The sequence below is a fragment of the Polypterus senegalus genome, chromosome 11, assembly GCF_016835505.1.
Source record: "Polypterus senegalus isolate Bchr_013 chromosome 11, ASM1683550v1, whole genome shotgun sequence".
In the NCBI taxonomy this organism is placed as follows: Eukaryota; Metazoa; Chordata; class Cladistia; order Polypteriformes; family Polypteridae; genus Polypterus; species Polypterus senegalus.
Genome location: NC_053164.1, coordinates 95,417,484 through 95,441,165, shown reverse-complemented (window position 1 = coordinate 95,441,165; position 23,682 = coordinate 95,417,484). Strand labels below are relative to the sequence as shown.

The 23,682-nt window shown below is 39.8% G+C and overlaps 1 protein-coding gene across 5 annotated transcripts in view; it reads right to left on the bottom strand.

Moving 5' to 3' along the window:
• Nucleotides 1-4,552: 4,552 nt before the first annotated feature.
• gal3st3 (galactose-3-O-sulfotransferase 3) overlaps nt 4,553-23,682 on the bottom strand; it is a 124,588-nt gene continuing 105,458 nt past the window's right edge. For all 5 annotated transcript variants that reach the window (XM_039769294.1, XM_039769296.1, XM_039769298.1 and 2 more), the window contains 2 exons: nt 14,855-14,950; nt 4,553-6,847 (listed from right to left, as the gene is read on the bottom strand). In XM_039769294.1, coding sequence (XP_039625228.1) covers nt 5,617-6,847; nt 14,855-14,950 — 1,327 coding nt within the window. In that variant the 3' untranslated portion in view covers nt 4,553-5,616. The remainder of the gene's footprint in view (nt 6,848-14,854; nt 14,951-23,682) is intronic.

Here is a 23,682-nt window from a genome sequence, read left to right as displayed (position 1 = left end):
ATCGATGGTGATCACCTCGATAGACATGTTAATGGGGGTACGGTTGGAATGATAAAGGAAATGGGTACCTAAACAATGTAAAGTAAGTCTAAAATACCTACACAATAACTATAATCATAATAAACGAACAATAAAACAGCGGAGAAGCCGTGGATTAAATAAAAAGGCTGTAGTTATCAGCAGGGAGACGTGAATCCTGTGGCGAAGCAAGGAAGGGAATGTAGAGACTGGAGCGACGGACGGCCTTATATAGGCAAACAGCCAACAACGTGGGAGGAGTTGGGATGGGGGACCCAATGCCGCCTCACACGGTGACCGAGCTGCAGGCTATGGACGTATATATATGCGTAAGTAGGATTCAGTTAGCGTTGGGAACCCGCGTACCAAATTTCTTGAAGATGGGCCCATAAGTAACAAAGACCGTTGAAAAGTTCAATATGGCGGCAGACAGTGGCATCATACCACCGAAATAAGTACGTACATTGGTTTCGGTTAGCCGCCTACCAAATTTCGCGAAGATGGGGCCATAAATAAGAAAGTTCAACATGCCGGACGTTGTCGACTGCTATGACAGTTACACGTAGAATTTTGAAATGAAACCTGCTTAACTTTTGTAAGTAAGCTGTAAGGAATGAGCCTGCCAAATTTCAGCCTTCTACCTACACGGGAAGTTGGAGAATTAGTGACGTTGGAAAGTTCAATATGGCGGCCGACAGTGGCGTCATACCATCGAAATAAGTATGTACATCGGTTTGGTTAGCGCAGGGAAGCCGCCTACCAAATTTCGTGAAGATGGGGCCATAAATAAGAAAGTTCAACATGGCGGACGTTGTCGACTGTTACGTGTAGAATTTCGAAATGAAACCTGCTTAACTTTTTGTAAGCCTGCGCCACCACCACCTACTCAAAGCTTCATGATGCTCAAACAATGATGGACGGATTAAAAGGCAGAAGTCTACGTGACCATCATCATCATCAAGCCCTTCCGTGAGAATCCTAAATCCAAAGAGGACTGTTTCATTTATATTAGGTAGAATGCCCAGAGGGGACTGGGCGGTCTCATGTTCTGGAATCCCTACAGATTTTATTTTTTCTCCAGCCGTCTGGAGTTTTTTTGTTTTTTCTGTCTCCCCTGGCCATTGAACCTTACTCTTATTCGATGTTAATGTTGATTTATTTTGTTTTATAATTGTGTCTTTCATTTTTCTATTCTTTAATATGTAAAGCACTTTGAGCTACTGCTTGTATGAAAATGTGCTATATAAATAAATGTTGTTGTTGTTGAAGTAAGCTGTAAGGAATGAGCCTGCCAAATTTCAGCCTTCTACCTACACGGGAAGTTGGAGAATTAGTGATGAGTGAGTGAGGGCTTTGCCTTTTATTAGTACAGTGGAACCTCGGTTTGCGAGCATAATTTGTTCCAGAAACGTGCTCGCAATCCAAAGCACTCGTATATCAAAGCGAATTTCCCCATAAGAAATAATAGAATCTCAGGTGATTCGTTCCACAACCCAAAACTATTCATATAAAAATGATTAATACAAAATATAAAGTAAACATATTTAAAACAAATTAACCTGCACTTTACCTTTAAAAAGAATCATGGCTGGTGTGAGTGAGTTTCTTAACTCATGTGGGATTCCACCCAACGGGACGACGCGCGGAGGAGTATCCCAAAGCAATCGCAGTCTCCCAGCGCTGTAGCAGTTTGCTGTATAAGCGCATCCAAAAAGATGGCAGACATGCCATAAGCGCCTGCCATCAATGGGTCATACAAGGAACATTATAAAGATCCCGCTACAATAAATAACAGCGCTGTTGCTGTTTCAAGCTGAATAAAGCTGGTGTTGTTAAAGTACTAAGACTCAACTTCATGTTTTGGGGTGCAAGATGGGGGCTTGCACTTCACAGCGCGCACACACACACAGTCACAATGCTGTAGTAAACAATATACGCTCGTACAGATAACAACAACAACATTTATTTATATAGCACATTTTCATACAAACAGTAGCTCAAAGTGCTTTACATAAGAATAGAAAAATAAAAGACAATAAGAAAACAAAATAAATCAACATTAATTAACATCGAATAAAAGTAAGGTTCAATGGCCAGGGGGGGAACATAAACAAAAAAAACTCCAGACAGCTGGAGAAAAAAAAAAAATATCTGTAGGGATTCCAGACCATGAGACCGGCCAGTCCCCTCTGGGCATTCTACCTAACATAAATGAAACAGTCCTCTTTGGATTTAGGGTTCTCATGGAAGGGCTTGATGAAGCTGGTCACGTAGAATTCTGCCTTTTAATCCATCCATCATGTGAGAAAAGAACCCCCGCTGCCCAGTAAACACCACAAGTTTTCCGAACTGAATTGCTAGAGATAAGCATTTTTCATTCGTTTTGCATGTGATGTTCGACACGTAGCTGGAAGTGGTCTTCTAGCCTGTGGCAGTGAGCTGAAGTGCTGCTTTACAAAAGGTGACGTTCCAATAGAGATCTGTGCAGGACATATTAAACACTAGCTCCTACAATGTTCCACCCCTGAAACCACCGTAAATAGTTTGAAAAGTGTATGAAAAACAATTTCAAAATTTCATCTCTCTCTCTTCTGCAGCATTATTACAAGAGAATATAAACAACTCAAGAGGCATTCTGACTACTTTTACACCTGATCAATATATAGATTTTAATAAATCAGTCAGACTAAGGATAAAAAAATGCATGCTATTTTATTGAACTATTGCTTGAGCATCCTTGTTATACATATTTCTTCTGGAGATGAGCCACACTGCTTAGGGTGCAGGGGAAGGGGACTTAGGACTGGCTGGGTTTCTGCAAGTTAAGCAGCTGATTAAACTCAACATTGGCAGTGAGAATAACATTTTATTATTTTAGCGCCTTGAAATTAAATGCGCCACTCTGAGGTTGAGAAAGAAAAGAATCTTGACATATTTTCATATATAGATGTTGACATATGAGTGAGGCACACAGACTCAGAAGGAGAATAGGAGACGATTGCCCTCAAGAGAAGAGAGAGAGAGAGAGAGCGAGAGAGAGAGAGAGAGAGAGAGCGCGCGCGAGCGAAATAAGAGAGAAACGTGCGCGAGTGAGAGAGAGACACACGCCAAGAGCTCAGTAGTGATCACATGACGCTCAGCAGACAAAGTGTATCCATACTACTCGTATTGCAAGACATCGCTCGTTTATCAAGTCAACATTTGTTAAAAAATTTTGCTCGTCTTGCAAAACACTCGTAAACCAAGTTACTCGTAAACCGAGGATCCACTGTATAGATATAATTGACTAAGTCGTCCGCCCACCAACTCTAACCCTCCTCCTGCGTCCACCCTCGCTCTCGAGGCATGCGCACTGCCTGCTCATATGCCCGCACACAACACCTCACCAAACACAGCCTCAGTCGCTTTCATCTCTGCTACAGTCCACATGCAGCTCTGAGCCACGTTGACTGTTCATTTTCCTACTATGGCCACCGCATCAAATGTATTTCATGGAAACAACACTTCTTTCAATGTTATAAAATTCCTGCATCAGGTAATTGTTTGTTTCTATCAGTCGGATATTTCTGGAAAAATGTCATCAATTAAACTGTTGCTCTCGAACTTCGCATAACCAGTTTTCATTCACAGACAATTGTATGTTGCTCTCTCCAGAGTTCCATCTTTTCATTCACACACAGTCGTATCCTCAAACCAATTCCCCATTTGGACAACTGTGTCTTTCAGGAAGTGTTCACCCATCAATGAATAATTATGCGCCGTATGATACGCTGCGGGTCGGCTTGTACTACTATATTTTTTTTCCCCTGAGGTTGCAATGATACGTTGCCCTTGTAGCTCTGTGAAGAGGATTACTTATATTCTGTTTTATGTATACTATTTACCCCATTTTTTTGGCACTCTTTGCACACCCAACCTACGTGAAAGGGGAAGAAGAGTTTTTTCTTGTTTTCTTAAGGTGTCAAGGCTTAGGGGGCTATCAAAAAACAAGGCCTGTTACAGCAATTCTAGTAGTTACTGCAGTCCTGCACATCTCTCTTATTCTTAAATATCAACACCAGTACACTGCTTCTCCACTCCTCAGGCATCCATTCACTTTCCAAGATTCCATTAAACAATCTGGTTAAAAAATCCACTGCCATCTCTCCTAAACACCTCACACTCTAACCAAAAAAACTCTTGGTACATACTTCAGCCTATTTTTATCTTGTATTGTGCACATCATCTGTATTTTAACACTGTTTAGAACTATTGCGACTAAAACCCTTCAATAAATCATACACCGAAATTGAGCCAGGGTGCTTATGGATTTTACTGGACTCTCACTTTGTTGTTGTAAAACTGCAGCATTTCTGTGGCAAGGAACTGAACACACAAAGGCCTCTCGTGTTTATTAAGGGTACTTTAAGCCTCATACAAACCTGAAAATCCGGAATGATAACTTTAGCCACCAAACAGTACACAATGATCTGCGTTACGTGAGAATTTACGTTTACATAGTTGAGCAGGAAGACAGTTGACAGTGAACATTAAATAAGTTAAAGGAAAAGTCTTTTATTGCTTAACTCAGGAATCAAGCTAGTTTTGTTGGGTACACTTTTATTTATCATTTTTTTATTAGGAGATCAGCAACAATCCCTGAAAACACAAGCTTCTTGGGAATATTTTAAATTTCCGTAACAGCATGACTGCAATATCCGCCCACATGTACATCCAACATAAACACAATAATCTGTCTAATAAGAGGAGACTACAGAATGCAGTGCAAAACAATGCCTTGATTAGTTTAAAGATATCACTTGTAAATAACTGCCTGGTACAGTACCTGTTTGCTACACCATTCACACAGAATTTCAAATATACACTCGCACAGACTTGTCGTTCTTGAGCAGCCAAAGGGAAAGACTTGTAAATACAGTACAAAACAAATATTGCATTTTTAAACCCTACCAACGCTTACAAAGGCAAGCAAACTGAGTAGATGATCAGGCATCATTTAACAACCTTAGTATGCTCTAGAGATAAAAAGTAGGGACACTGGCTTGCCCACATCAAGTTAATAATTTATAATGGATGGAGCATTATTATGAAACAACCAGTCTTGGCAAAATGTTCAGTGTCGGTTACACATAAAAAAAAAAAAAAAAGAAACAAAAAAAAACCCCTCTACTCTCTGGTCTAAATACACTAATTAACAATTCATTTCCTCAATTTAGCTGTCTCTACCCTGCTTTCATAAAGGTAACGACATAATTCTACCCCTTAAATCATTGGAGCTGTAGCTCTTTAATGCCAGTCTCTGTCACTTTTTAAAACCTACTACAATAACGCTTAGTTAAGTCCCCCCCCAAAAAAAAGGGGCAGACAGCTCTTCATTAAGAAATATAGTGGCCAGTGACATCCCAATCAATGCTTTCAAGTATATGGGTGATGTCCACATGTCCTCGCCTTACTTTAAAGAAAGTTTAATAAAATAACCTTGAATAAATAAAGCACATTACTTAATCCAGACGTTCAGGTTTAATTTCGTGCTGTTGAGAGCACACACTGGAACACAGCAGCAGGACTGAGTTTTAAGCAGAACTTTTTTTGTGTGCATCATTGAGAGGTGATTTTGGGCTGCTGAAGAATTGATCTAGGGGGCACAGCAGAGCCCCTCGAGGAGCTCCTTGGTATATGATGTCTAACAGCTCTGGCTGAATTCACTAAAGGGGTCCTAAGAGGGTACTTCTTTCTGTATCGTATGGACTGTGATTTTAGCAGCAAATGCGTGTATTGAACCTCCGGCATTATGAGTTTGAGGCAGGGATCTGAAGCAGCGCTGCGGGAAATGTTTGATGGAAGGTCGTAGCCAACAATGTCTACTTTTGAGCTAGGCTGCCAGGGTCGGAGTTCTTTGTTTTTGATCTGAGCTGCAGAGCGTAACTGAGGGAGACCTCCTCCAAAGCAGCCCCTTACCAGCTTATCTTGAGCCTCTCTAAGGAGCTCAACCTCCTTTTGTACACAGTTCAGACCAAAAGTGTGGAGTTTTTTCCAAAAGGTGGCATTGAAATAGTCATAGATCTTGGCATCAAGTGCATTCCATTTACGTATCTTTGATGGAAGATCTGAGCTGAGATTAAATTTTGACTCTGGGGTGCGCATGTTGAGCTTTACATACAGCATATCTTCTAGGTCCCAGGAGAGCAAGTGTCGCAAAAGTATAAGCGACTCATCAAAATATTCTGAAATCATGACTAGAGAAAACACTTCCTCCATTTCTTTAATGAACGCACTGATATATGGTCCATCTAAAGGGTTATGATCCTTGTTTCCACCCAAATCAAAAAGCAGAGTATTGTGAGCATACATGGAGTATTTCTCATCAGACCGGTAATAGCGATGAGGATCTGCCAAGAAGGTCTCAAGGGATCCATTGGGAACTCTCTTGAAGCTCAGACAATACTGGTTGTAGTAACTGAAAAGAGATTCAAACATGGCAGTAGGCTCACGCAGGATGGTAATATACAAGGTATCGTTAGGCATGAATTTCTGCAACTCTGAACGGTTGAAACGCATGTGGCTGGTGACCACTTGTGCAGGCATAGTATGAGGGTGAACAAAGTGCGATGAGAATGCTCGTGGATAGCAGAATTGGTGATCACATGCCTGGATTGGAAGGGCCACCGTTAAGTTGTGACGTTCAGCAAAGCGAAACAGTATGTTCTGGACAGTTGTACTTGCTGTCTTGTGCGTCTTGAGGAAAACAATATTTGCGTGTTTCGTCTTGGACAAATGGTGACTTCGATGACGAAATGACGAGCATCCCACATGGAAGGGCTTGCCATTCCTAGAGGGAAAATTAAAACAAGGCAAGAAAGAAAATGAAAACTTATTATTAAAGCAAGAATGGGGGACATAAATTAAAAGCCATCTAGCCTAGTCAACCTTCTAAAAAGGTGAATGGACTGATCTTTTCAGTAGACTGAACCTTTAGCAGAAGCCAGAAACATCAGCAGCAACTGGACTACAATCTGGGAAAATGACAGTAAAAAGTATAGGCAGTAGAACAACATTTAACCTGGGTGAAATCATTCATATGAAGAGAAGACAGGCAAAGACAACTAAAATGAACACCAACTGAAGACAAAAAAAGGGATGCCATTGAGAATTTGAAGGAGCTCCAGAAGTGGATACTTAGGGATCATGAATTTCATGCACCGACAGGTGTGGACCACATTTGGATTATAATTCCCAGAGCCCACTAGCTGGAAGCAGGAGGGTGCATTTGGGTATGCAGGGTATACTGCTGTGTGCTTTATTCAGCCCTTTAGGGATGGACTGGGGTTCACAACTGCTGCAGAGGCACTTCAAAATAGGAAAACTAAGAGTTCCACAGGTGACCCACTAAAGTATGTAGCAAATTTTGTGTGTGTAACTTCATTTCATGTTAAAACATGAATTTGCAAAGTCAATATGAATACTATCTTATATTTCTTTCCTAATGTAAAGTATTATAAATTTGGACATGCTGGCGACATCATGGGAAATGACAATATAAACATGGAGGCAATCGCATATTACTTTATCTCTTGGTAGATTCAAAACCCTTCGATTTTCTTAGTAGTAGCTAGTAGAAGAAGAATTACAAAACAAATTGCGTAAAAGTAAACTAGAACTTAAAGGAATTATTGACAAAAAAAACACAATTTTTAGCACAAAGACTACGAATAGAAAACTTTGAACACGGTAATAAATCAGGCAAGTTTTTAGCCAACCAGTTAAAAATAAACAAAGAGAAAACTGCCATATCTGCTGTTAAAGACTCAACTGGGAATATAGTATATGACCCTGAAAGAATAAACAACACTTTCAGAGATTTTTACAAAACCTTGTACTCACCACAGATTAACCCATCAGATAATGAGATCAATGAGTTTCTAGACAGGATAATACTTCCTAAATTATCAGATAGCCAAGCTACAGTCCTGGACTCGCCATTAACATCAGATGAGCTTCAGGAAGCTCTTAACTCCATGCCTAATAGGAAGGCTCCAGGTCCAGATGGGTTTCCAGCAGAGTTCTACAAAGAATTCTGGATCATTCTGGCGCCAACATTCTTCAGAATGATGTGTGAAATACAAGAAAATGGTAGACTACAGCCAAACATGAATTCAGCCAACATTAGTCTCCTGTTAAAACCAGGCAAAGATCCTATATTTCCTACCAGCTATCGCCCAATTTCTCTTATTAATGTTGACCTGAAAATAATTTGTAAAGCCCTTGCAAAAAGATTAGAGAAGGTAACCCCTTTCATAATACATCCAGACCAAACTGGTTTCATTAAGGGGAGACATTCATCCACAAATTCACGTAGATTACTCAACTTAATAGACTTTTCTTATAGCAGAAACATGGAAACCAGTATATTATCTCGATGCAGAAAAGGCTTTTGATAGAGTTAACTGGAAGTTCTTATTTGCAACTTTACATAAATTTGGTTTTGGAAACTTCTTCATAAACTGGTTAAAAATTTTATACAGTTCACCAACAGCATGCGTCAGGACAAATGACCAAACATCAGATAGCTTCTGTCTTCAGAGGGGGACCAGGCAGGGATGCCCTCTCTCCCCCTCGCTATTTGCTATCTTTATTGAACCACTAGCAGCAGCAATCAGGCAAACTACAGTTATTAAAGGCATAAAGTGTAAGAACATAGAACATAAAATCAGTCTTTATGCAGATGACGTGTTACTTTATCTTCAGAATTCTCAATCCTCTCTCTCCCAGGCAATTGAACTAATAAACTCCTTTTCAAGAGTTTCAGATTATTCAATAAACTGGTTAAAATCCACAGTTCTTCCAATTAATTTCTCTTTTGTCAATTCCCTTAATACACAATTGGAATCAGGGAATATTACATACCTGGGCATTCATGTGTCTCCCAGGCTGGCAGATCTAACTAAACTAAACTACATCCCACTATTAAAGAAAGTGGAAGATGATCTTGCTAGATGGAAATCCTTACCGATATCACTTATGGGGAGGGTTGCCACAATTAAAATGATGGTTTTACCAAGAATCAATTACTTATTTTCTATGATCCCAAACAAGCCATCATCTGATTGGTTTAGATCCCTGGACTCCTCCATCACTAAATTCCTTTGGAAGGATAAACCTCCACGAATTAGCTTAAAAACACTACAGAAGACCAAAGATAGAGGAGGGTTGGATCTACCCAACTTCTATCATTATTTCTTAACCAACAGGCTCCAATATATACCAAGATGGTTGCAACATAACCCGCTGGATGAGTCCTGGTTAGATGTAGAACAGACACTTTGCAATACTATAGAGCTTTTGGACCTACCGTTTATTAGCTCAAAAATAAGAAAGCATGAAAGCTTTAAAAGTATTAATATCAGTACCTCACTGACAGCATGGTGGGAATATCTAAAAATGACGGAGTCTTCACTAATTCCATGCAGACACACACCCATCTGGAATAATCCTGACATATTGCAAAACAATAAAATGATGAACCTCCCATACTGGAAAAGTAAAGGAATTCTATACATGGAACACATAGTTGAAGGATTGGATTTCATTCCATTTAACAGAATAGTCTCCCAATTTGGGATAGACAAGAATAGATTTTAGAATATCTCCAAATTAAATCAGTAGTTAAAGAAAAATTTAAGCTTAAAGTAGAATTACAAACACCATCAAGGGTATTAGACTTCTGTAATCTCAAACACCCCAAATTACTGTCTAAAGTATATAAAACATTGACCAAAATAGATGATACAATAGCAATTCCTATAGGCAAATGGGAGGAGGATCTATTAGTTAGCTTTGATCAGACTTTCTGGTCCCAAACCTGTTTAAAAACTTTTAAAACGATCAGAAACCCCAATTTACAACTAATTCAATACAAAATTCTACACAGAGTACACTATACAGGTCATCGGATGTTCAGGATGGGATTTGTGCCATCTGACACCTGCACACACTGCACAGACAACATTCCTGACAGTTATATCCACGCACTGTGGTCATGTCCACCTGTTCAGGATTCTGGTATAGAGTATGTGAAGACCTGTCAAAGTGTCTGAAATGTGATATCCCAACTTCCCCCTCATTTTGCTTGCTGGGGAACCTAGAGGATGTCCCGATTGAAACAAATTTGGTTCACGTGGTTCTCACTGCCATATGCATCGCTAAGAAAACTATCCTCATAAACTGGAAAAACAAAGATAATCTTTGCATTAACCAGTATAGAAATCTTTTATTGGATCATATTACACTTGAGACAGCCTCTGCCTCCACTTCAAATCAATCTCTCTGGGCTCCTTTGATCGGTTCCATCACATAGCGATGATGGAGGGTCATTGATATGGTCCTGCGGGATGCTGTGGTTGATGTGGTGGAGAGTCTGAGCTTGGAGTATCTGGAGGATCCCTGGGGTGGGTTCACTAGGGGGGTCTTGGGCTGGGGGCTGCTGCCCGACTCTGGTGGTGCTTGGGTTACCTCGGGGTGGGCTTCTGGTGGTTGTGTGTAGGGCCTTAGGGGGTCTTGGCGGTGGCTGCGGTCGCTGCCTAGTGGCCAATGCCCCTGGGTTGGTCTGGGTGTGGGCCTGGTGGCTTAGGGTTTGGGGCGGCCGTCCCGGATGGGGATATGGGTGGGGCCTTGGGGATTGGGTCCTGGCATGTACGCTGCGGGAAGAGGGCGGAACGTCGGCAGTTCCACCATGGGGAGGGATGTCCGGGAGGGAGGATCCAGCTTTATCCTGGGTGTCTTATGTCTTACTTAATCTGAATGTTGAGTAAATGTGGGGATGGGAGTAAATATTCTGCTGGGGTGGTGTGGGTTGGTGGCCTCAGACTCCGTGGGGCTCTGTGATGCTGCTGCTTCGGGCCATGGCTAGATGGGCTGGGGCCTCCGTGCCCCGGGTGGATTTTGGGAGCGGAGGTGCCTATTGGGGCCAGTAGGGGAGCTGGCTCCCTGGAGGGCTCAGGCCCCTCAGCCGTTCCTCCCCATCCTCAGACATTTCCCTCCTCCTGCTCCTTCACATCATCACACAAACATGCACATAGGGCCTTGGGGTGTGGGTAAGTCAGGGGTGCGGTATGGATCCCGTTTCCGCAGTCCTGTGGCAGCCTACACCCCAATTTTATTTGCACATTAAACACTTCCACAAAAACATTCCACACAAATGCACACTTAGGGCCTTGGGAGTGGGCACACTCAACGGCATCCGGTGGGGAAATTTCAGCCTCACTCCGAGTGCGGTGTCCACTTCCAATTTTAAACTGCACCTAGTCACGGAGAGTTTTGGGGGAGGTGGGGCTGTGTGTTGGCATCAGCTGGTGTAGGCCACATGGTGCCGGCACTGCCTGCGCCCCAACCACAAAATGCACCTTATCAGCACACACCAACACTACATTAGAGCAGGCGGAGGGAGACTAGAGGTCTTATTACACCTCTGTTCTCAGTTAGCTGCCGGGGCTGGAGGCTAGGAGTGGGAGCTGGCCGTCTGCCTGTGGTCTGGAGTGGTGGGTTGCTTTGCTCTGCGTTGGATGGGGTGCCTGCTCACTATTACCCCTGCGGAACGGGCTAACTCTGGCGTCCAGGAATGGCTGTACCTCAGGTGCGGCAGCACCGGGACCAGAGTTAGGTAGGGTGTGTGGGGAGTGTGAATGGGTGTCTGGCGTACATCCTTGTAAGTCTTGGGTTGTATGTGTATGTGAGAGCATGAGGGAGGGAGTGTATGACTGTGTTTGTGTGTGACTGTATATGTCAGGTGGGGTTTTGGACTCCTCCCCTCTCCTGGGACATCTGGCAATACTACAACATCTTTGCCTACCCTCCCCCTGCCTTAAGCATCTGTCTGGTCGCTCCCGGTGGCTGCCTGGTGGGATCTGGTTCCCTGGGCTCTGTTGGATCCTCGGCGGGGTGGGTGCCCTCGGGTCCCGGGCTGCTGGGTTCCGGGCCCGGCCGACTCGGGGCCAGCGGCTGCGGGCGGGCCTGAGGGCTTGCCGTTGATATCTCCGGGACTCTGCCGGCTGCTGGTTGTGACCCCGGGTGATCCTCTGCCCTCGGGTGGGGGTTGGGGCTTCTCTGGTGACGGCCTCCCTGGGGTCTCCGCTCTGGGGTGACCTCTGGATCTCTGGGCTTGGAACTCCTCCATCTTCCGCACGTTTTGGGGGCAGGTCTGTGGCCCTTCACACTCACTATTGGATGCTCCTATAGAGAAACCTTACACATACAAGCGTCGTACACACACAGGTGCTCACATGGTGATTTCATAAGTATGACTTGGACATCTTCAGCACATGATCTAAGGTTGTGGTGGCCTTAAATGCCTCAGTAATAATTACTGTATGATTGTCAGCAAACATTTTTATATATCTTCATGTAGCTGATGCAGCAATGTTTTTGTCTTGTGGTTTGTTTGTTTCCCCCTCTCTTTCTGCAGGTCTAGAAGCGGATTCTGGTTCATTTATTGTTTATTCTATACGAAACCCCCCCTCCCCCTTTACCTCCATCTCTTCCTTCTCTCTCTTCTTTTTCTTTCACTTTTGTCTCCGTGTCCGGTTCGAATCTTAAAAACATCTAAAAATATTTTTAATAAAGTTTTGGTATCAGGCGTGACGTCAGCAGAAGCTGTAACGCTCCACCTGAGAGAAAAACTGTAAGGCTAGTCGCCAGCATTCAGACATCAATTCTGATTGCTTCACAGCCGAACAGGACACGGTAAAAAAAAAAAAGTAGTAGCTAGTTTTCAAACAAGTAGGCCAATAGTGGTAGGATGTGTGTTCTGGTTATTATTTAATTTCTACATTTGACCATCAATTTTGTCTTGTCCTTGTTAATCAGTTTTATTGGCTTTTTGTTTAATCTGACCCTTGCTAGTCCTCAGCATGTTTTTCTGCTGCTTAATCATGTACTAGTTTTGCTGTGTTCAATCCTTGGGCACTTTTGTATGTCAATGACACTCTGATAGTGGTCAGACTCTCAAACTGGAAATGATCTCTGGGAGAGATCTGGGAGGTCCTTTTGATTTAAGGGCTACTGACCTTGGAGTTGGGCAGGACAGGTGTTGATAGGACCTAAAGTGGTGAGAGTTTGTTGGATACTTGGAAGCAATTTCTATGTGGTAGATATCAATATGTTTGATATAAAACAAGTCTTTCAGTTAGATAGTGAATCACGTACTTTATGACTTGGCTGTAAACGAAGACTAAATGTATTCAGGAAGAACTTCTTTACACAAATAGTCTACAGAATATGGAACAAACACTAGAGTCTTGTAACTGATGTGGAAACGTTTTTTCTCTTCTAAGTAAAAGAGGTATTTATTAGGACAACCTAACAGCCAGTCAAGCAAAGCTTAATAGGATTAAAGATTATCTATTGTTTTTCAAGCTTCTTATATACTTGAACCTTCTCAGACTTTAACATAATGTTTCTAACATTCATTGACAAATCAAATTGTGTAAAAGCATTTTCATGGAAACAGTGAAATCAAAATCTGTTGAACATGAGGATAATATTCTAGTAAGTATATTATTTTATTGTTGAAATAAAAATTTAGACACCCAACTCCAGTTTTACTGTACACGAAGATAACTGTAGCTTTCGTAAAAGACATTATAACTCCATAATGATTGGTTCATCATTTGTAATTTATAACATTATACAATTATGATGCTTGTCCTGATTTTGAATTGCAAAGGGCAAATGAAGATGCATGTTAGTGGTGCAAACTGGGGCAGGGATCTTTTCACTCTTCTGTGAACAAGGATTGGCAGATAAGCATTTAGAAATTTGGGATAGCCATTTGCCTGTAATGTGCATTAAAAAGTTTCAAAAAACAATTTGCTTTGAATATGAACAAAAACCACTAAATTATAAATATTGTCTTGTTTACATAGTGCTGTAGGTAGACCGTAGGACTTTAGGGACATTCAAAACTAGACCTGATGTTATTTTTTAGAAGAATTAAGAGGATAGGACTGGTGAGCTTTGTTGGGCTGAATGGCCTGATCTCATTTACAATGTTCTAATTAAAAATTCTGTCATAATTTTGTTATTTTTAGGATGTCATTTTAGGGCACAAGATATTCAAAGCGTATTGAGGAAAGGTTTCACAACAAGATGAGGGTAAAGAATAAACTGAAAGTTAGTGTTCCGTCAAGACTGGCCTGTATTGCTGTCTGCTGCTATCCTGTGCCCAATTACTTTTTAGTCATCCGAGATTTGTTTGATCCTCTGCAGACAGTCGTAATTAAACTTTCTGGTCTTTCAAATGTTCCTGTACTTTTTTTTTTTGGACATAAACCTATGTACCTTGAGCAATATTTTCATTTTTTTCTACGAAAGGCTTCTTACTTCTGAGCTGTTTTGACTGTAACTAGACAGGTGTTCCTTTTTTGATCTTTGGTTTATGCCTTTTCACCTTTTAATTACAGAAAGCTTGGTTTATTGTAGAATGTGCCTGTAATACATTAGCTACTTGTCTCAAGTTCTGGATTTGATACTATCACTTCTTTGCAGACAGGAGTACTCCATATCTACTTGGATGCAAACAAAAACCTTTAGCACATATGAGTGGATGTTAACCCAACACATATGGTGAGGTGGACATCTATCACAATGGTCAGACATTTTAATTGAAAGGAAGGAAGAATAACTAGATGGCGACTTTGTGTGTGACAAATTCTATGCATTGGTTTTTGCAAAGGCTGTGATCAAAAGCTCCAAATTACAATTGGAAAAGAAGACACTTATTCCCTATTTGGTCATTATGCATAAGACAAGGAAGCAGCCTTACACAAAATTTTTATAGTCTTACCAAGTGAGATGTCCTCCCTGGTGCAGAAGAAAGCTTACACTGCTGACTGCCAGGAACACCAACAATATCTTTTTCCGGGACATCATTACAAGTGTTCTAGTAAAAAGAAAAAATTGATGTTTAGTACTACTAGTAGAACACAGCTCAAGATAGAAAACAATAAAACTGCTTTATTCCACAAACTTCTCTCATAGTACCAATTCAGAGCAACATCACAGAAGTCCTATAAACTGACAAAATGAGTATAAATGATCTTTAACTTAAACTCTTAATAAACATTCCTGTTTTATTAGATAGTTTCTACATGCAATTCTGTATCAGATTCATCTGGTCAGTGGATTGTTGAGTACAAATTCAGAGTATATTGTATGCATTTCAATTAATGATTAATGTAAAGATGCTTTTTTGAATCTGATATTTTGGGTAAGAATAGATATTTCTGCCCTGGCCATAAGGACAGTATCTAATAACTCAAACACATAATTTGGAACCAAACTGTTGGCAAGAAAGAAGGATTCAACATTTATAGTTAAGCAGGATTTTTATTTCCACTATATACCAGTAGTGAAACACAGTGCCATTGAGTACCACAGGAAAACTGTTAAGAGTAAACAAAATGGGCCACGTCTCAGTATTAACACTAGTACATGACCTAGGTAGGGAAAGGCGAACGGGCCGACAGTTTAAATATATTAGTGGGATGAATGTGCTGTATTGCATGTGACAATGGGTGAACTGCATTAAAAAAATGTATGTGTGAATGATGGTGGTGTGCCCATAAAGACAGAAGTTGACCATGGACACGACTTAACCATTTTCATCTTCAAATACAATAAAAAGACACCTTAATAGTATCAACTACAATCACAGTGTCTTGATACAAAACAGGAAAGACAGTAACTAAACCAATTTTGTTCATTTTTTGTAATTCCTCTTGTGGTAGACCACCTGATCCCACTGCAGTGGAGGATGCAATTATCTATCTACTTCACAAGGCTTATTCCCATCTGGAGAAAGATGGCAGCACTGCAAGGATGTCGTTTTTTGATTTCTCCAGTGCCCTGAATACCATATAGTCATCCCTGTTATCGTGTAAAACGCATATGTAGGTGAATGAGCCAATGGTGACCTGGATAATGGACTCTCTGTCAAGCAGACTACAGTTTGTGAGGCTCAAGTACTGTATTGCCTGACACGGATGGGAGTGACACTGGAGCACCCCAAGGAACAGTCCTTCCTTTTCTTCACTCTGTACACCTCAGACTAAATAAATCTAACACAACAACAACAACATTTATTTATATAGCACATTTTCATACAAACAGTATCTCAAAGTGCTTTACATATTAAAGAATAGAAAAATGAAAGACACAATTATAAAACAAAATAAATCAACATTAATTAACATCGAATAAGAGTAAGGTTCAATGGCCAGGGGGGACAGAAAAAACAAAAAAACTCCAGACGGCTGGAGAAAAAATAATAATAATAATAATAATAATAATAACACCAGATGATGCCACCTACAGAAATTCTCAGATGATGCTACACTTATGGGCTGTACTGATAAAGGGGATGAGACACCGTAGAGTCCGGAGCAGAACTGTTTCCTGATGCAAAGAGAATTGTCTGTATCTTAGTGTGACAGAGAGATGATGTACAGCACTGCTAACACTGAAGACTTTCAGCCAAAACATTGTTCAGCAGAAGTGTGTTAAGAAACGCTACTGGGGCTCTGTTATACTAACAGCAATACATCTGCACAATGCCTAACTGTGACTGCTAAGTCAGACGTTTTTCTTTTTTGTCATTCTGGTGTATACCTGAAATGGGTTTGTTTGTCATAATATTTGGATTTATTTATTATTGAGTTTGTGTAAAAATACAATTTCTTCCTTTGGATAAAAACGTCTATTCATCCATGCACCCAATCTACCCATCTACCTCAAGCACAAAACCTGCAATGGGGAGTAAATGCTCAGGAAAAAACAAAAACAAAAGTTAGCCAGCAGAATATGAAGTCAACAGATAAATTAGGCCAAGGTTCAAAGGTAAACAAAACCCTAAATAGTCGGATTGTTAGGGGACAAAAATACTAAGGAAGTGAGGAAATCCAAGTGAGGTGTACTTGTTAAATGTTATATGTCACACCAGTATGCCAAAATAAATAATAACTGGCAATACTGGCTCTTTATTAATTTTCCTTTCACTATTTAGATATTGATTTTCTTTTTACTCCCATATCTGAGCTCACATTTAAAATTAAGCTCTATATAGGGACAGTATTTAGAATTTGTGATTCTTGGCTGGCATAATGTGAAATGCCTTAGCTGTGCCAAGATGACTACACAGTGCTTTAAGATGTCAGATATTGACTCAACTAGAATGTAAAAGGTCTGAATGAAGTATTAGTATCAAATTAAATTTTGCCAAATTACATATTTTTAAATCTGTGGAAGAGAGAGGAAAAGGAATTGCACTGCTTTTTCCATTCAAAGACTTCATTTTCCTATACTGTTATGACAGCATTCTGTTTATAAGTTTTTAGATTGTAAGGTCGTTAGCCATGTGGTGGGGGTGGTAGTAAGGGTTCTTAATATCAAAATTCTGCAGTTCTAAATTTTATTGTACTCTTTAGGAAGAAACTGCCATACTTTTTTGGAAACACAGATAACAGATGTGTATTTGGGGAAAGGGACCATGTGTATACCTATAAATTTTCACACTTGCCTAATTTAAGTTGGGATTTATGGGGAGCTACAGTCTATCCCAGAATCATTACGAGCAGGGGATTCACCAGACCACTGCAGGGCCAACTCGTATACATCCATACTCAAATTCAATTAAGAACCGGTCATTAACTTAACATGGAAGGCTTGGGGATGTGGGGGAACAACTGGAGTACTTGGAGATAAAAACCATGAAGTCATGGTTAGAAAATGTAACCACCAAACCAACAGGATGGTGACTGGGTACAAGATTCAAGCACAGATGCTGGATCTGAGAGGTGGCAGCACTAATTATTGTGCCACCACAAACCCGTTTTGGGGAAGAGATTTTAAACTTGCATCATAATACATTACATAAAAATTAACAGTATGTCACAGTGGCTATTAACACGTTTTCAAAGTTTCAGAGACAAAGATTTAATTTTAGTGCTATTTAGTTTGAGTAGCATTTGCACATTGACTTGCTAGAATTACTGTGGTCTTCTCCCAAAGGCAAGTTTGGTTAATCTTAGATTCAATTTAAATTAAACTACTAGCATCTTTTTATGAAAGGCCAAGCGGAACTGTGTTTATTTTTTGGCTTTTGCATTTCACAGAAGCTCAAGTAAACTTAATCACCCACTAAAATGCATAAAAGATCTTCTAGACTTGGATAAAGATAGAAAGAGCAGGACGAGTCACAGTGAGGCATTATACCAACAGCAATATGCCTGCATAAAGGCCCCCAATAGCGTTTCTTGACACACTTCTGCTGAATGATTAGTTGGCTGAAAGTCCTCAGTATTAGTGTGTCAGAGAGAGGATGTGAAGTACTGTTCATAATAGCACTCAGTTTTGTTTTCATTCTGTCCTTCACTACTACTTCCAGTGGTTTGAGGTCGGGTCCCATAACGGAGTCTGTCTTTTTAATCAACTTGTTGATTCAGTGATCCTCTCATGAAGTGTTATTACCAGCACAGCGCACAACACAACAGTGTAGAAAATTGCTCTTGCTATCACAACTACAGAACATGTAAGGGATGTCGCTGTCCACATTAAATGCTACATCCCACATGCAATTGCAAATGCCATATGGTAATGAGGAAAATTGATGTATGCTGAAATTAATCAAACCTGACAAAATTAACAAAATAGTTATATGAACCCAAAAAGACAACTCTATAAAATAAATCATCATTTGGTTAGTTAAATCCTTAATAAATAAAAATATGATCTACAGGTGCTGCTAGTGTATATACAAACTCTCCCAAAGGGTGTTGAGAAGTAATTGAATATTAGAAGTACATTACACACTTGCATTAATGCCAACCCCAACAGTACAATGGAGGGACAATGCTCTCGCAACATACTGATTTAATGTTTTTTCTTCTGGCTTCCAAATATATTGCACTGGGTAAGCAGACTGACAGAGAGAATAAGAACACAGAATTCAAAGCATCTGCAACACTTTGTCCACTGGTAAACAGCAGATGCACTTGTCCCTGAGCATTGACTTAACATCCATCCATCCATTATCCAACCCACTATATCTTAACATATGCATGACTTTAAAGGAGCTGAGAGGAAAGCACTTCATAATAACTTTTATTGCTTACATTAGCAGAGTGAAACCGAGATATGACCATACATCTATAACAAATAGTTTCTAAGAATTTTCTGGCAAGAAAGACGGAGGTTCCAAGGTAAGGAAGGTATACTTACAAATCAAGGAACAGGAGAAGAGCAAAGTGTTGCATATCAGTTAGCACATGTATGTAAGAATTTCCAATGTACTTTATACATGTCAAAATAAGGAATTTATAAGCCAATATAACAAGCCATTACAAACCTCTAGAATGGATAAATAGTTTCAGCTTTAGATTAGGCACTGCAAAAGGAAGCAGAACCAACGAAAAAAAAAATAAATTGGTATGGAATGGTCCATAGGCTACTTCGATGCAAATAACACTTTAGTGATAGTGTAGGAAATCACTGAATGGAAGATTTTACAATGCAACTGATTGTACTGTACAATAAAAAAGAGTCACGTACATTAAATATTACTTAAATATCTACATACCTAAAAGGTAGAGAGTAGTGAACAGGGAAATGAATCAGAAGAACTTAAATATTTCATTTCTAACTAAGCACATTAAGTCACATAAACACGCTACACAGACAGACAGGATGCTACCTGTAGTGGCTTATGCCTCTGTGAACGTTATCCTTTAGAGATGGGTGTATGCGTCTTCATCATTGAGCACATGCTCTGAAAGGGCAAACAAGCCGTCAGCTCTGTCCACACAAACATCTTTGAGTTTATGTGTGCTCGTTCATGTGCACCTGCTTGTACATGAATACTGAATTTAAATAAATTATGAATCCCAAAAACTACTGATGCAAAGTTATTGCAAATCAAATGGCCTGGTCCCATCACTAAATATACAGCAGACTGTAAAGAAATCCCATTTGCTATGGAGGTTATATTTGGACAAAGGTCCAACTGTTTTTGAAGAATATTTGGATAAGTACACCACCAAACTGGAACAAAACAGGTCTGGAACCTGTAACAAGATAAACACCATGCAATTTGGTTGAAGACTGTGAATCTCTCCAAAATGTTCTCTCTTTGCTGGGTTGCACTCATCCAGGGACTATACACAACCTAAAAAACTGCATACCCATTCAACAAAACATTGTAATTTTAAAATGTGAAAATGAATTTCAGCTTTCCACAGACACACACTCATACACCATGCTAAAACTAACTTTTCTCAAATATTTTGAATCAGAATCTTAACTCAATAGAGAATTTTTGACCCCATCACCAACCTCTCATTTACATGAATGTAAAAAAGCCTTGTAAAGAGTTATTATATGTTTGTTAATTAGATCATAATCACAGTGGTTAAAGTGTTACCAATACATGAATTGCCCCCGATTTAGATGTGTAACTATCTGAATGTACATGAACTAAAAATCTGATAAGCTTTACATTTGTTAATGACTTTTTAATAAGAGTATTTCATAATGTGTTACTAAACTGTACGCCCTCATCATTATGGCACCTTTTCAGGTCATTGTGCCCCTACTTAAGACTGCGGGTTTGGCTCTTGGCACCCCCAAACCTGACATGGGTTATGTAGATTTAGAATGTTATGCTATACAACATGGCAAATATTGAAAAGCCAAAAAATAAAAAAAAAGTTATGTTTTAATTAAAAACAATGCTTATGTGTCAATCAGTACAATATGACAGTTTAAAAAAAAAAAATCATTCATTGTGATGGAGTGATGCAGCCAAAACTTTAGAACTCTTAAGATTACAACATAGATAACATACTAAGGACATGTACAAAATAAATATGTCCATCAACATGCTTTGCCCGAGATATTCACAGTAGATTCCAGTTTATCCATTCTTAGGTGCACTGAAAAAGAATTACGTTTTTTGGTGAATGGATGCAAGTTAATTGACTTGTTACTAATGTCCGACTACTGCAGGCTCTTTCCAAATGCATATATATTTTTGAGGCACCTTTGCTAAGTCACATAACAGACAGTGAAGCAGGACATTATTGTGGATTGCACACAACATTTATCACCTAAACACCAAACACTTGATGTTCTCAGAGAAGGACTAAGATTTTCACCATAGAACTGCTTCTGAATTTATCTGCTTATCACACACAGGCACTTCAGAGATGGACATTCTTTTAAAATAGCAATTAAAATCAATACCTGTGCCATTTGCAAAATAAGTCAAAAATAAAACGTGTTGTACAGATGACAAAGTAATGTCTACTGAAGCCAATATTTTTCTTAGAATAAAAAATAAAATTAGCAACAACTAGATTTGCATCATCTTAAATAATCTACACAATATAGACCCTGGGAAAAAAGCTTCCAAGACTACATTCAGTGCTAACTTACCACTGCAATGGGAACAAAGGGTTGATAGGACAAGCAGCCTTTATGAACAGGTGGAACACTGTACGGGTTTCGTTTTACTGCTTGCAACTCAACTGATATTAAAGCCTCCAGTCTGTAAGACTTATCATACACATATAAGGAGAGCTACCAAAATCTCTTAAAGACTCCTTTTGTTCACAAAACCCTTTGGAGTACAAAGTAATTTACATTTTTCATGAACTCCTCCCAGACGTGTCCCCTGGGTTTGATCATATAACCTTGTCAATCACCAGTGCAGTGCTTTCTGCTTGATTACAGCTTTGATTCCGAACCTTCCCTAATCTGTAGAGGCGCAATTATAAAACGACCTGACAAGCAAATGGAGGACTGCTTCAAATAAACCGTCTTGCTTTCAACTTTCTAACTCTGGAGTTGCAATGCTGAAAGTTACTGAAAGATTTAAAATAAAAAAAAAATAATAAATAAATAAAAAAAAATAGAAGGTATCAAACAGGTCAATGTACAAACTGAGTTAGATTAAGGTGAAGAAATAATGTGTCTGTCCTAAAATGTGCGCTGCAGCCTCAATGAATAAAGCCTGTCCAGTCCTGAAAGTTCTAGAAACTTATGAATAAGCCGACTTAAAAAACATCACCTGAAAATTCACAAGTTTATTATTTATGTATGAGGAATTAAAAATATGGGCAGCATGGTAGCTTGTTACTCTTAGTTTTTGGACAGTTCCTTGCTGTTGTGATCCACCTGTAGAACTTTGTATAATAAAACTTTAATCCAGAGGCTCAGTTTAAAGGCTTACACTGACGGTAGTTGGCATCTTTAAATTGTCTTAGTATAAGCAGTGTTGGTGTTTACACCAACCTGCCTTGAGATGGTCTCTGGGGTGCTTTCTAGGGCGAGGTTCTTGGCTTGTGCCAAAAGTTGTTGGGTATTGGCTCTAACTTCAATCAATCTAGCACCGGCTAAGAGACTTGTGTAAATTTAAAACTCCCACTGAGCGTTAAGTTCCTTTCCCTGTGTTTATGCACTTCACTACAGCGGTTTTTCTGTTGCAAAACTCCAAAAAACTAAAACCATGGAATGAAATTTGCATGATCTCCCTATATCCGAATGGGTTTTTTCTCCATAGCAAAGACACATGGGTCACGTTAGTCACAGAACCTAAACTGACTATGTATGAGTGCCCAAGCCATGCACTGAACTGGCAATCCAGGGTTGTTTCCTAATTTGCACCTCATTCTCATGGGATAGGCAATTGACCATTCAATTCTGAATTATAAAGCCTACAAAACTGGTGAATAGATATAAAGCTTGTTCTGTATCATTAAACTGTTACATTTTTCCTGGTCCCCAAAAACCAAAACAAAGCTGAATTATAGGATGCAAAATCAATTTATTCCGTGTCATCCTAAACAAATCCAAATTCTATTATGTGATGTCATCCATGATTGAATTCTGCTTTGTATTTGTAATATTTCTATTGTACTATTGCATTGTACGGAGGATTACTTGTGTTTTGTTCTGTGTATTGTATTGTACAGTACAGTACAGTATTTACCCCCTTTTTATGACACCCATTGTACACCCAACCTAGCTGGAAAGGGGTCTCTCTTTGAATTGCCTTTCCCAAGGTTTCTTTCATTTTTTTCCCTACGAGGGTTTTCTTGGGAATTTTTCCTCATATTCTTAGACAGTCAAGGCTGAGGGGCTGCCAAAAGGCAGGGCCTGTTAAAGCTCATTGCGGCACTTCTTGTGCGATTTTGGAAAAATAAATTGCCTCAGTTTGCATTTACAGGTTGCACACCCGCTGCTAAATTTTAAATTTATCAGTTCGGCTCACCAGGCCTGTAATGATGACGGGTTTGGCTGTTACTGTTCTGTTGATAGAATACTCACTCCTGATTGACCAGGGCCTACACTCTCATTGCGACGGTCCTGTGATTCATCCAAAGGGGCCATTTTCTGTAGGGATGATCAAATGTGTTCTTCTAATTAACCAGCTGGGTTAATTAGTGGAACAGGAAATTGAAGCCATCTTATGGGCAGGCAAGCACTGTCTACTCAGTATCTAGGGTATCCTACACTGGTCAAGACAGGACTCTTGACCAATAAATGAAGGGGAGAGGCAGAACTTCAATTCAAAAGCACTATAATAATGGGAATGACAGTCCTATATAGGTTTTGTATGCC